Source organism: Pan troglodytes, chromosome 17 (genome assembly GCF_028858775.2).
Source record: "Pan troglodytes isolate AG18354 chromosome 17, NHGRI_mPanTro3-v2.0_pri, whole genome shotgun sequence".
Lineage (NCBI taxonomy): Eukaryota > Metazoa > Chordata > Mammalia > Primates > Hominidae > Pan > Pan troglodytes.
In genome coordinates, this window is record NC_072415.2 from 79,771,574 (window position 1) to 79,787,113 (window position 15,540).

The 15,540-nt window shown below is 36.3% G+C and overlaps 1 protein-coding gene across 2 annotated transcripts in view; it reads left to right on the forward strand.

Annotated features, from left to right (window-relative positions):
• Positions 1-15,540, forward strand: part of DOK6 (docking protein 6) — a 441,226-nt gene that overhangs the window by 319,185 nt on the left and 106,501 nt on the right. For both annotated transcript variants that reach the window (XM_512169.8, XM_024350936.3), the window contains exon 6: positions 11,871-12,009. In XM_512169.8, coding sequence (XP_512169.2) covers positions 11,871-12,009 — 139 coding nt within the window. The remainder of the gene's footprint in view (positions 1-11,870; positions 12,010-15,540) is intronic.

The following is a 15,540-nucleotide window of genomic DNA, read 5'->3' on the forward strand; positions in this document are numbered from 1 at the left end:
GCAATCCTCCTTCTTTGGCCTCCCAGAGTGCTTGGTTAACAGGCATGAGCCACTGCACCAGGCCTGGGTCTCTTTTATAAGGGCACTAATCCCATTCATGAGAGCTCTGCCCTCATGACCTACTTACCTCCCAAAGGCCGCACCTCTCACTACCATCACATCAAGAATAGGGTTTCAACACATGAGTTTGGGGGAACACAAACATTCAGACCATAGCAGACTGTTTTGTGAAGTGGCTGAAATCTAAGTCATTGGAGCCTGTTCTAGCACATATCATTCTACATGCTCAACATTTAAGAATACATTTTTAATTTTGGCTTTTTGTGTGTGGCTTTCTGACAATGAAAAGAGCCTCTTTAGTGATAATGTGAATCAAAATAAAATATATTCAGTTCATTCCATACCCCCAAGTGATTGTAGAAGGCAGGAATGAAGTAGTGGAAGAATTAGAAAGATGTGTGGGCAGAAACTTAGAAAAAATATTTTTCCCCAAATTTAGGGAGAGACTGTAAATCTGGCCTGATGACTATATAAATGTGAGACCACGGTAAAAGAAAACCTTTGCCAATTAATTTTCACAGACAAGGGAGTAAAAATTTTGCTATTTGAAATTGCAGATGCTTTACAACTGTAGCAGGTTCAAGAATTTAACACAACCTGATTCAGTTAAGAAACTGTAAATTCTTTGTTTCTTATTGAATATTTCTCAGGAACCCCTTTCTCACTGGGAAGGGGATAATTATAGCTTGCCATTTCAAATCACCCCTTTCAAATGACTCACCTTGGTGTGATACTATTTTCTGCCCCTTCTTCCCAGTTTTATGTAGTTTGATGTTTAAACACACAAAAATCTTACATGACCTTATGGAATAAAAGGAACCCCAGATTCAAGCCTCGTCTGGTCTGGTCTGTTCCAGGCTGGCATCTGCTGTAGTAAATATAACTGAACTGATTTGGGCTTTGCAGGGATGCGCTGTCACGCTCCACTGAAACCCCTGATCCTGACCAGTTTCCTCGATCCTAGATTTCTCACACCCTACTCTTTGACTCCAGTCCTCCACATTGGAATTTTTGGATGGCCTGCAGCCAGATGTAGGCACTGGGGAGTCAGGAGTGTAACCTTTAGCTCACCTATCTAGAGACCAATTTATTTCACATTCCTGCATTCTCCAGAATTTTCACTCAGATAAGAGACATCGGGATATGCAAGTCTCACCTAATGCTTTCTAATTTTTTTTCCCCACAGTCACCCAGGTCCAGATGGAACAAGGTTGCCTCTTAAATCATGTGCTAATCTCCCTCTAGCTCTGATTTATAGCAAAGCTGACTTAATCATCTAGATTTGGCTTTTACAAATTCATCAAAGTCTGCCTGGCTAGTGACTCAAATCTTACTCCAAATCTCAGAAGTGAAATGTTGACTTCCTATTTCTTTTGCTGTAATAATACTTTCTATGGCAAATCAAAGTCCTTGGTAGATTAGGGGAAAATGTCCACAATTTCTCAGTGGAGAAAATGCCTTAGTATACTAAAAAAAAAAAAAAGTAAAGCCATTGCACTACAGTAACTTCCTGCCCCCCTTTACCCAAGTTCTGCTGTGTCTGTAGCTGTTTGTGGAAGAGAAAAGTTCTCCTTGGATCTACTGGGCAGCATTTTTCTTACCTTCTCAACCACAAGCTGGTTCAGAGAGTGAAAGTCTACCTGGATCTCAGGAGAAAGACAACTTGAAGAGTAATGTCTATAGTGATGCAAACACAGAAACAGAAGAAACTTCTTCATTTAAAATACAATTTTTCTTTATTCTTTGATCTCTCAAGAACCACCATGATTTTTGTGACATCAAGGACAGCCCCTGCAGTGCATCCCACTCATCCTACTCACCCCTCACCTGACCAGGGCCAGGATCAGATTTCCATGGGGTCAGCAGAGGGCTGAGAAGTCAGAAGACAAAGATCTACAAGCTGTGTTAATTAGGAAGCCTCTAGAGAAACAGACCAAAATAATATGCATATCATATGTTATACATATACACACATAAACACATATACATATATAATACATATATACATGCACATATATACATGTACACATTCATATATGCACAGACATACATACACATACATACAACATACAAATACTAAATACAGGTCAATTCCCTTCAACCAAAGATTCTGTATTCTGTGAGTTAAACCTCGCTTTGTTATTTTTTTCTTTATTCTATTAGAGGACTCAAGTTTTGTATTGTTTCTGCTTTTTTACCATTACCTGAATTAGCGTCAATTAAGAAATTATTTTTCCTTCATTATATCTTTCCCAATTGTTCTTTCCTACCAACATGTTTGTCTTTTTAGCAAGAAGTGAAGGTTTTATTTTCAAAATATTAACTGAAATCAGCTTGACCAGACTTTAGTATTTTTTTTTCTTTTACAGTTAGAATCATGAAGTCTAACAACAGGAGGTGGGAAACTATCTCAATTCCATTCCCAAAATGAGGTAGATGGGCACCAGTAAGAAATGAGGATTCAGAGCAACTCTGTGCATGTTGGTTGAGACTCCAACCAACCAAAGAATAGGAATTGGCTGTCACCAAAGTGAAAAATACACCCGCCAAGGGAAATTCCCACACACAATCTGTTCAAATACCAAATCTGGATATATGCCCCCAAATGTGAGGGCAGATAAAAATGTAAAAATGGGATCTAGGAAGCAAACAAATCAGATAGGTAATAAAGACATCATTCTCAAATTTAAGAAAATGGAGTGGCTCTAAAAGTTTTATTGTAAAATCTAATAAAGGCTTTCAAAAAGAAGAATCTTTAAAGGTCAAAGAAGGAAGCCATAGGAAGAAATAACAACAAAAGAAACATATGTTAAGATGATGGGAACGACAAATATGACAAGGTTTTTCAGAAAGCTTAGAGAAAGGATAAATCAATACGGAAGGAAAAGAGGAAGATAATCAATAGGGAAGATACACTACATAAGAGATACAGCCAAGTAAAAAGCTAAAACAACTGGAGTCAAAACAACAATTAGGAATGCTCCTGTTTTTCCAGCCACCAAGCAGCCTGCTCTGACATCTGCAGGATCCTGGGTGGAAACCCACCACCCTGTCTCAAACACCAACATCCCCTTTCATGGACTGAGTTGCCAGCCTCTATAGGTTTTATTCTAAGTTTTATTTTCCTCCCTATCTACTTGTATTTTCAGGGGATAAGTCTAGTTGGGAAAACATCATGTAAAAATAAAGATAATGAGATATAAGAAGTACTATAATATAGATTTATACTTAATTCAGCAGGAGAAACAGAAGTGGTTGGTCCATTCCTAAACTAGAATTTGTTAGTATGAACTATAATGAGACTAATACTGTATAGCTAAGACGATCAAAGATATCAAGGAACAATACAAACTGATTGATACTTTTATTTTTGATAGGGAGATATTTACTCCACTTCTTAGCTTCTACATTGAAGGTGATTCAAGCTATCTATTCACTAACATTTTCGATGAAGATTGTTTTAAGAAATACAATCTAATGTGTTAAAATAAGTTAAAATTTTAAGGTTGAAAATCCACTAAGCTGAAATGAACATTTGACATTTGAAATTATAGAACATCTAGGTGATTGCATTTGAAATTATTTAATGTTTAAAACTTAGATTCATTTTGTTCATGATTTCAGTAAATTTTAATTTCTGTTTCAAAATGAATTAAAAATTGGTAGTTTAGGCAGGATGTGATGGCTAACACCTGTAATCTCAGCACTTTGGGAGGTGAGAGAATCTCCTGAGCCCAGGAGTTTGAGGCCAGCCTGAGCAAGAGAAACCCTAGCTCTACAATAAATAAATATATGAAAATAAAATGTTAAAAATTAAAAAAAATTCAGTAGATCAAACATATGCCTACATCTTTTATAATACCAGTCAGTATTTGCCCCAAGTATCTTAGAATGATTTGTGTTTTGTTGTTTTACTGGGTAGCTTGTTTTGATAATCCCAACTAAAAAAATGTGGTACTTTATCAGTGATCTGTCAACTGAAAATCTCTAGAGAAAACTGTAACACAATAAGGTAATAAATTCAAAAGTTCTTAATCTCCATATACATTTATGTAATCATCTACCTCGAGTTTTTAAATAAAAAGTTAAATGCATATATATGAGAACAAATATAATTCATAAAACAATGGTAATTATTTATGTTTTTAAAAATATGATTTTAAAAAATATTACATCTTCCATTGAAAAAAGTAATATGGTTATCTCTGAAAATCTAAAATCTAATACAGTGCCTGACAAGTAGACAAGTGGGTAGTGCCCAAAAATATGTTGACAAATGAATAATTATAACCTGAGAAGAAAAGTCAATCCTTAGTCAAATCAAATCCAGTCTTATATTTATTTTCTATTTGGCTATGATACTTTGTCTTTTTTCTATGGTCAGTTGAAATGCTGAAAGGATCTTTCACATAATTAAAAAATTATCTTAACTTCATTTAAAGCAAAAGAGGAATATGAATATAATTGTAAATCCTGATTGCACATGATTACACATGTTCTTTTTGTTCTGAAGAAATATAATTCTTATTGATATGTTTTTTTTCACCATTTTGAGGAGAACCTAACTCTTCTCTAATGCAGAGACTAAATACTATTAAAATTTGGGACAAACTAAAAACTGTCCCAATGGTAACATGGCAGTTAAATTCACGTTAAAAGGAAAGTATACTTCATAAATGACAGAATTCAAGTTTCTGCTTGTCTTCTTTTGTTATTAGCTCTTCACCACAAAAATAGGTGTGAGTATAGATCAGTAGCTATTCCATGTGATACACACACAGATGCCCTCAAACAAGTTTAAAGTAGAACAAGTCTTCCACCCAGGATAAGAACGTATCACTTCTCTGTATTTAACTGTTTTATCTACCTCATTTGGAAGAGCACACTAGCACCAAGGCACAATTCTTCAAAACAATGTTTCTTTTATAATATGTTTTGCTTTTTTTTCCTATCAGAAACTAGAAAATCAATACTTTTTATTTAGCCATTATATTGATAATTTTCATTTGCTTGGGTCAACATTTAAGGAGTACACGAGGTGCTTTTTGTGATTAACATTGGGAGTTAAAAATGTTAAAATTCCTGATTGTCAGGGAATATCTGATATGTTTACAATAAAGCCTCCAGGAGATATGTATATAGGGCGAATATAAAATCATCTGTCAATCTTTTAAAATTTTTTTCCCATTAAACCCTCATTAACATGTAACCATATAATAAGGATAATGGTAATTTGTGATCATATATTGAGGTAATTCAAGTCTTATGACTTACATCACATCTTCACATGGTGGGTTTTTTTGATTCTGAATTTTTGAGGCATAAAGATAAATAGAAAAGCATCTTATATGTATATATTTTCAAAGATTTACTAAAGCCAAACTCCAGAGTGTTCAGGGAGACTCAACTAGTCATCTTATTGAGTTAAAGTAAAAGAAAGAAACGAAAAAATAAACAATAGGGTAAAATGAAAACTTTGGAAAGATGTGAAAAGATAGATTTTAAGTAATGTGATTGTAATTGTGCCATCACTGAGTACACAGGTGGAAGAATTGTAGAGTTTGAGTACAAATGTGTACCTTAGATATGGTTTATGTTCACTCTTTCATTTAAAAGCTGAATTTTAGAGAGGGTTAAATGGCATTTCACAGAGCTAGTTGGCAGCAGAGCCCAGACTAAAACCAAGATTTCCTTGTAGGCATGTGTATTAGTCCATTCTCACACCGCTAAGAAGAATTATCCGAGACTGGGTAATTTATGAAAACAGGTTTACTTGACCCACAATTTTTAACAGGCTTAACAGGAAACATAGCTGGGAGGCCTCTGGAAACTTACAATCATGGCAGAAGGGGAAGTAAGCATGTCTTACCATGGTGGAGCAGGAGAGAGAGAGAGAGGCATGGCAGTGTACGCCTGTACTAACAGCTACTCAGGAGGCTGAGGTGGGCAGATTACTTGAGCCCAGGAGTTCAAGGCTGCATTGAGCTATGCCTCTGCACTCCAGCCTGGGTGATAGAGTGAGACCTTGTCTCTATGAAAAAAAAAATTCATTTAATTTACTTTAAATAAATCTATAACTTTCCTTATTGTTTATGTAAAGATTTATTAGTGAAAATGTTCCTTCTATACTTAAACCCCATCTGCTTCACTTCACGCCCAATAAATAACAGTTAGTAGGTTTTGTACATTCTTCCAGAGTTTAATGTACATACATGCAAAGATGCATATAAATTCTTCCCATGCACATTTTTTACAGTGACATAAAATTGTATTTATTGTGTACAACCTGATATTTTGAAGTATACAAACATGTGGAATGATTAAGTCTAGCTAGTTAACATATGCATCACCTCACATAGTCATCATTTTCCATGGTGAGAACACTTATCCACCCACTTTACATTTTTAAGTATACAATATATTTGTATTAACTATAGTCACCATGTTGGACAATAGATCTCTTGAACTTATTCCTCCTATTTAACTGAAATTTTGTCCCACACATCTTTTTTACACAAACATTAGCACGCTCTACATATTACTTTCACCTGAAAAATACTTTTCATAATTTTTTCAGAGTTCTTTGAGCATTAAAAAATTAATGTGCGTAAACCCTAAAACCCTGTAACTTATCATTCTTCACTGTATACTACTATTATTATTACAACTATTACTGAAAAGTAGTAGTCTTCAGTAGTTGAATTTCTAAAATATGTTGCTAGATGAAACAAGAGAAATTAGTGTTTTGAGTTTCAATCTTTTTCTTGTTTTTGTCTTATGATACTTTTTAAAAATAAAAGATATCAAAAGATATTTTCACTGGCAAATTCATCTATCTTTTCTTCTGTGACTTTATTTGAATCCTCGCTTGAAATCCCTTCTCCTTTCTGAGTTTATGTAGAAATTCTTCGATATTTTCTTGTAGCGCTTTTTTTTCTCCATTTGCTTTCTCTGAAATTTATATCAATGAAGGAAGATACATGGATTCAAATATTTTTTTTTCCAAATGACTACCATTCAACAGTTTATTGAAGAGGTCAGCTTTCCCTAACTGACTTGAGACTCTACTTGGACCATATGTTTAACTATTATATGAACTGGGTCTATTTCTTGACTTTCTGTACTGTTGCTTTACTGACTTTTCTGTACTGTTGTTTTTTACAAGCTGTCTGTCCATTTTGCCTAGAGTTTCTTAGATTAAAGTCTGACTCAGAGTAACCAATCTTTTCATAGCAGCAAAAAAAAAAAAAAAAGGAAAATTCTAGCATCGTTAAATGACAATAAAGATTAAACTGTTAACAGAATAAAAGTGTTAATTGGTTTTAACTGCTCTGTGGAAAAGCTGTGCTTTGAAGAATTTCATTATGTTCTATAATTAAACGTTAAATTTTAAATACTGAATAGAAATACCACTGGGTTTTTAGGAACATGCTCCTACTCTCCCCCATTACTGAGAGTTTAAAATTTCTGTGTTCACAGAGACTAAATATTTGGTTATTAAATATGTACACAATATTGCAAAACTTACAGTGACAATGAAATTATACAGCTGTGAAGATGGACAAAATTGCCAGATGTCAACTAATTCATCTGTAGCAAAGTTTTATCTATAGACCCACAAAAAATTATCTTAAAGTATCTACACTTACTTTAAGTAAAATGTCTCCATAATTTTTGACTTGGTAAATTTCTTTCACACATCATGTGGGAAGAAAGAGTGGCATTTCAAAGTCACGCCTTCATAGAGAGCCAAGTTTGAGAGTTACAGACAAGAAAAAGAGGGCGTGGTCTAGTAGTTCAATGCTAGGAATATTTTCTCCAGAAAATTCCTCCACGCACCATGTTAGGGCTGATTCTGCCCTTGAAGGCAACTAAGAGAACCATGAATAGTGGAGCACCTCCTCTGGAGTTCGGTTTCCTTCAAATATATACATCCACACGATCCCTGGTTATTTTTTATTTGTTAGAACATAACAGAGATAAGTCTGACAGTACGGTTATCTCAAGTGATTCTGGATGCGAGTGGTGAGGCTGGATATTCTCTTAGATTCCATAGAGGAATGTAATTTGACAAACAGACATTTAGGGAAAAGACTAGGAATTTTACACTCTTACTGCATTATTGACTCCTTAGCACATGCTGTCCAGTGTCAGATGGAAGGGTTCCCAAGGCCACCCTCCAGCTCAATACTCCTCTAGAAGACTCACAAGACTCAGAAAAACACATTATGCTCACAGTTTGTATCACCACAGTGAGAAATAAGATTAAAATCAGCAAAGGGAAAAGTCACAAGGGATAAAGGCCAGGAGAGACCAGGAAAAAGCTTCCAAGGCCCCTCCCAGTGGGCTTGCATGGGGACACCCTTAATTCTCCCAGCAATGACGTGTGACAACACATGCAGTGCCATAAACCAGAGAAGCTCCCCTGAGCCTCGATGTCCAAGGTTTTTATTGGGGGTCAGTCATGTAGGCATGCAGCACCCCCAGGACTGACTCAGCTATTCAGGCTCTAGGCTGCATCAGAGTAAAAACAGGCATCCCCGCTAGGCTGTCCCTTGTTGGGATTAATGTATCTGGTCAAATGGGTATAGCATGGCCCAAGGTCTCAGACTTACAGAAACAGGCAGAATATTCCAAAGGCCCCAGAAATCAAATCCCAGAAGCCAGCCATAGGCCTATCCTAAAAATAGGAATGGAGAATGTGCAGGGTTTGAATAACCAACTGGTGCCTGCTAAATTAACCCCTTCCTGCCCACTATCACATATATCACATATATTACACATATATATAAAAACAAACTGATAAATTCTTGTTGCCGATTTTATAGGTGAGAAGTTAATAGGTAAAATAACTGGCTCAGATTGATCCCCAATTGTCCTCCTCACGGCCCTGTACTTCTCCCTGGTAGCACATATCACAGTAAGTTTGTGATTCTTGCTGGCCTTTCCTGACTAGTCAAAAGCCTCAGAAGCAATAGGCCATATATATTTTTCCCTCCTATTCAGTTCCCAGGCCCAAAACAGTGCCTAGGTTATAGTAGCTACTTGAAAATTATATGATACATTTATATGACAGGCTAGAGCATTGTGGTTGAAATCGGTGCCCTAGTCTTTTGAATCCTATATTGTTATAATTTCCCTATATCACAATGTCGAAAACAAACAAAAGCAAAGAAAATTCTGGAAACAAGTGTCCCAGTTCTGTTTACCTCTTAGAATTTTTATGAGGCCCTAGAATATTCCTCAGAGCTGAAAGAAACCTTAGAGATTATATTATCCAACATCCTATTTTAGATAAGAAAAAAACATTCATTTTGTACAAAGACATTGTTAGATATAAAGAGATTACAATTGCAATTGTCTACAAATATCAATAGAATTCTAGTTTGAAGTCAGGACAAACACACGTCATCCATATTTTCCCTGTTTCACAAAATAAATGCAATTGAGGAATATGCATCTTGTTGGCAAGGGAGTTGGGGGTTCAACTGTAACACCTATGTTTTAGCTTTTCCCAAGTTAAGGAAATAATTCTTTGGGTTCATTTGCCCTTTTTGACATATTTCTTTATAATATTAGTTTTATATATCACAGTCTTAAAAAGTTGTGCAAATACGTCTTCTAATATGTCCTCCTGTGGGTCTCATGTGTCATCTCCCACTCATCTTCAATGAAATGGTGACCTGTGGAGAAGGTTCTGGAGTCTAGTCATCATCAAACATAATGTGCATGTGAGTCACCTTGGGGTGTGTTAAATGCAGATTTAGATCTGATGGTCTGGACAAGCTCCCAGGGAGGCAGATGCTACTGATCCGTGGACCATGCTTTGAGGAGCAAGTCAAATGCCATCTAAATTATTTCCTCTTTCTCCTAATTACGTTCTCTAGTATTGGCTTGTTACCACAAGACTGTTTAGACAGATATGAAACAGTCTATCTGTTCCCTAACAGCCCCAAAAGAACACATTTTAAATAATAAGGGAAACCTAGAGTATTAGTGCATTTTCACACTCCTACAAAGAAATACCCAAGACTGGATAATTTACAAAGGAAAGAGGTTTAATTGACTTAGTTGCACATGGCTGTGGAGGCCTCAGGAAACTTACCATCATGGCAGAAGGTGAAACGGAAGCAGGGACCTTCTTCACATGGTGGCAGGAGAGAGAAGAGCAAAGGAGGAACTTCCAAACACTTAAAAACCATCAGATCTCGCGAGAACTCACTCAATATCAGGAGAGCAGCCTCGGAGAAACTGCCCCCTGGATCCATTCACTTCCCTCCCTCCACATGTGGGGATTACAGGTCCCTCCCTGGACACATGGGGATTACAATTTGGGATGAGATTTGGGTGGGGACACAGAGCCAAACCATATCACCTAGCCCATTTATTCCAACATGGCTGACAAAAATCATAAATATGACCATCTAGGCTTAGGTACAAACACTGACGAAAGAACATCTTCTACCTAAAGTTTCTTTGCTTTTTATGCTGTTTTAAATGCCTTATTTCATGATCAAAGGATGAAGTTTACAGTAGTTTTTACTTCAGAGACAAAAATCCCTCCTGTAAGCATGCAAGCTCTTGCGCGGGGCAGAGTCAAATCCCAGGAAGTGGACAAGCACTCGACCTTTACATCTCAATGACTGAGTGTGAAATAACAATTTGTGTCTTCATTATCTCATTTCCAAAGGCTAATAAGCACTGTTTTTCAGATGACTATGAACAAAGCTCAACCTCAAACAAGATGCACTCGCTACTTATCAATGGTTTTGTTGCTGCTGCTCCTTACTCCTCTGAATCAACAAAGAAAGCTCATTTGTTTCACTTTGTGAAAACTCTTCATTTTTCCCCCAGACTTTCCATTTCACGCTGTGTGAATTTTATTAAGATCTCTTTCAGAGAAGCTAAGTGCTGGCTCTATAGGGCCCTAAGGGATCACAGTTGCAGCCTCTGTAATGTCGGAAGCCTCTTGAGACATTTCTTTTCTATTGAAAACTCTTTGGAGAATCATAGAGAAGAATCTAAAATCTTTTTGGTGCTTAAAGAAATAGTTATCCTCATGAATATTTTTATGTTATAACTTGAAAATCACTTGATGTTGTAATCTGAAAAATCAGCAACACAGAAATCCAATTAATATCCAATATCCAAAATATTAACATATTGATATTGGGTGGGTCTTTCTGAAGACTTTCTTAAAAGCTAGCTTAAAATATTAAAATATTTTCCATTTTAGAGTTAGCCTTTGTTAATAAAACTTACCTATAATCCTATTGAATAACAACTTGTCAGTGGAGTTTTCCTAATTAAAAAAATGTTTTTAAAAAGTAATTCTAATTAGATAGTTGAAAAAAGAATTTGCATTCTGATTTTTCCCTGAATTGACATAAGAATTTTAATGTTATATGCTCTCAGAAATGACATGGTGATAACTGCATAACAGTTTGCCCATAATATTGTATCATAATAGTCTATGTCATAATGGCAGATAAAAACACGAATTCATTTAAATATTGTAAAGCATCCACTGTCATTGCCTAAATCACCTTTTTTTTCTGTTCCTTTACACTGTTGTGAATGCTTCCTTTTTAAACATCCAAATATACATGGATTTTTATTTTTATTTCCATTTTCATGTACCATATAAAGATGCACTTTTTGGTTGGTTTGATTACGGCTGAATCAGCCTCACTAACTCCTGTGGAGGTCAGGAGGAGGAGGCACAAGGGCAAGGGCTTTGTCTACGTGGAAAACTGTTACGCACTTGAACACATGGAGACCCATCTCTTTCCCTATCTCTATTCTCACAGAATGTGTGACACAGGAGAAGGACTATTCACTTTTCAAACAAGGGAAGGAGAAATGATCTATCAGAAGGTTCATTCTGCGACACTGGCCATAGCTGAGCAACATGAAAGATTAATGCTAGAAATGGAACAGAAGGCCCGGGTAAGGCCCCTTCCTTGGTAACCTATCAGCTTGGAAATGAATGTCACTGGGATCTGATGTACAGTGTGTATGTGTGGGGCCATTCATGTCAGCGCCTGGGTGTCCACCCTGCCCTGATCCTGAGGGCTTACCCTACCCTCTCATCTCTCTAATATCCTATTCAATATGTCAAAAAAGAAGTTATTGTGGCCACCAACTGTGCGCCCTGCACTTCTGGCATCTACCTATGTAAGACCTGTTGCCTTGGATGTCAGAGAGTGGATTGCATGAAATAAGAAGCAATGCTGTCTGCATGTCCCCACATACAGTTGGACAATCAGATTTAAATATGGGCTCAAAATAACTAGGAAAATTAAGTTCTCACCAGAAAGGGTTCAACTTTTTTTTTAACCTTTATGTTTATCCTAGGTGCTCTAAAAGTTCTAGCTCTTCCTGTATGTATAATAAAATGTTTACAGAAGGAGGTTATGCTGGTTGACAATAGAATAATTTGTCTATCCTCTTGTCCTGGAACTGTAGTCCAGTTTTAGGATCAAGCTAAAAAATAATCTAGTAAAGAATCTAAAGTAGTAAATTTTATTAATATGACAAGCTGAAAAATAATTATAAGCTTTATTACTAATTTGCTTGAAAAAGCAAACAATGAAATGACTATTGATTATGATCTTAAGAGATGAGTATTATTTTTTCTCTAGGATTTATAAAGATGCATCAGAGTTCATCTATAGAAGGACAGGTAGTGTTTGGGAAGCATCTATAATTCTCTTTGTGAAACATCAGTAAGTCTATTGTAGTTTAAGAAAGTTTTATATTACTATTATTTTAGTTTTTATCTCTAAAATTCTATGAAATATTTTGAAGTATAAAATAAATATTTTTAAAAGAAAGAACAGAAGTAGCTTAAATGATCATATTTTACTCTTAATGCACTTTTAACTTTCTCAATACTATATTTATCTCTCCATCTGGGGTACAGTTAAAAAAGAGCCTTCCTAACACCTCAGGAGGGAAAGGGCAACACAGGACATTGGACTCCCCATGGAAATGAAAGAGTAGCTTCAGCATTTGTAGGATGATTAGGATGAGACTGTGGGATTGACTGAAGAATCATCAATTAGAGAGGGCTGGTAAAACAAACTTCTAGAAAGATTTGGGTTAACTTTAAACCATTGTAACAATTATCTAATCAATGTGATGTTTTTCTAGCGATTAAAATCAAGTGGAAAAATGTAACTATCAAATTTCAAATTATTTCAGAGTCATGCATGTTGATCATCAGCCCATATTTTCAATCTGCTGGTGCTTGTTTTCAACCAAAATTTACCATGGGGTTAACCATGATGTTACTTGCTATTAGTTAACCTCTGTACTTCTTTACTTATAGTTGTTTTAAACAAGCAAAAGCTCATAGAGTGATTTAAATTATATTTTAATGATGGAAATTCCAAGAGCTCTTTCACATACTGTAATTATCCACCATAAAGAAGAGTACCCCGTTGTTGGTGCTCTGGGCTTGCATCCCAACACCACCACTTACTGGCTGTGTAATCTTGGGCAAATTATTTAACTCTGGTTTTCCTTTATCTGTAACAAGGGCATGTAATAGTTCTACTCATTTGGTTGTTATGAGGTTTCTGTGCATTCATCTACATAAAGTGCTGAGAATCAGACCAAGCACATAGAAGTACCATGAAAGCGTTCATTATGGATGACGGTGATGCCGGAGTGACATTGAATAGTTATAAGAGTTGCTATTATGGCTACATAATATCCTTCACAATCTTTCAAGTATTTCTAACAATGTTGTGCCAAAATATTTGCTAAACAAAACTTAATTCACTTTTGTTGTTGATGTTGTTCTATGTTTCTCGTGTCCTGTGCCACTGAGAAGCAAGTCAAAGGAATGGAGCCAAGTAATTGCTTTTAATGGCTCAGACATGAGATAATGGATCCAGTCAATGTAACCACAGGCAGTCTAAAACTAGGGTATACACCACAGGCGTGGGTGCCAATATCAGTGCTGAGACAGAGATAGAACGGAGAGCGCAACAAATGTTTAAACAGCAGGCTCAGCAAGGCTCAACAGAGAAACAAAATGTTTCTAGAAATTACAAAATCAGAGACTCCATCACTTGGCCCATACATGTCAATAGAGTGTTTGATTTAATTCAGAAATAATTTCCCAACTATGCTTTTCTCTGCAGGTTAATGATAGTAAGAACGACTCCATGGCTAATTTGTTCTCCACAGTAAACTGAACTAATCCTTTTCAAGTGCAAGCTGCCTCAAGTTGATAAATGCCTAAATTTCCAAAATACTACAACCAAAAGCAAAGTTTTCCAGTTCTCCAGATACAATTTTTTTTATAGATACCTCGACATGCACAAAACTTTTCTTTGTTGCTGTTGTTTTTTGAGACAGGGTCTCGCTCTGTCACCCGGGCCAGAGTGTAATGATGTGAACACAGCTCACTGCAGCCTCAACCTCCTGGGCTCAAGCAGTCCTCCAGCCTCAGCCCCCAACTAGCTGGTACTACAGGCCTGCACCACTATTCCTAGCCAATTTTTGTATTTTTTATAGAGATGAGGTCTTACTGTGTTGCCCAGGCTGGTGCTGAACTCCTGGGTTCAAGCAGTCCAACTTGGTCTCCCAAAGTGCTAGGAATACAGGCATGACCACCATGCCTGGCCACAGAAAACTCTTTTATAAAAATTTCCAACAAGTATGAAAGAATGTTTAAATACTCTCTAACTCTTCATTTGCTATTTAAAATAACAAAATTGTAACTTGAAAGTTGGATTAAAAAACTCAAATGAGAAATAATGTCTCAACAACCATTTCTTACTATAAAAGAAAATTCAATATGATCTTTTCACATCATATAAGACCTTATTTTGCCCTTGTTTATAACCTTCTTTCTTTGGGGGGCCACATGAATAAACATATTTGACATATATCCACAGTCTGAATTAGGACATTTCTATTCTTGCTTGAAGAATTTGATGTTTAGAAATATTTCTCAGCATTGGCCAGGCACGGTGGCTTATGCCTGTAATCCCAGCACTTTAGGAGGCCGAGGCAGGCAGATCAGCTGAAGTCAGGAGTTTGAGACCAGCCCAACCAACATGGAGAAACCCTGTCTCTACTAAAAATACAAAATTAGCCAGGCATGGTGGCACATGCCTGTAATCTCAGCTACTCAGGAGGCTGAGGCAGGAGAATCGCTTGAACCCAGGAGGCAGAGGTTGCAGTGAGCCGAGATCGTGCCGTCGCACTCTAGCTTGGGCAACAAGAGTGAAACTCCATCTCAGAAAAAAAAAAAAAAGAAAGAAAAAGAAAAATTTATCAACATTGTGAGAAAACATTGCATTTGCCACTCAACAGTAACTGGACAAAAGAATCACTAAATTGGTAAGATAATTAGAAGTGAATGTCTTGATTTCCTTCACTGAGAAGAATAAAAAATTAATATTAACTGACAACATATTAAGGAGAGGTTATTGGTTTATTAACCATTCACAAGATTATAAA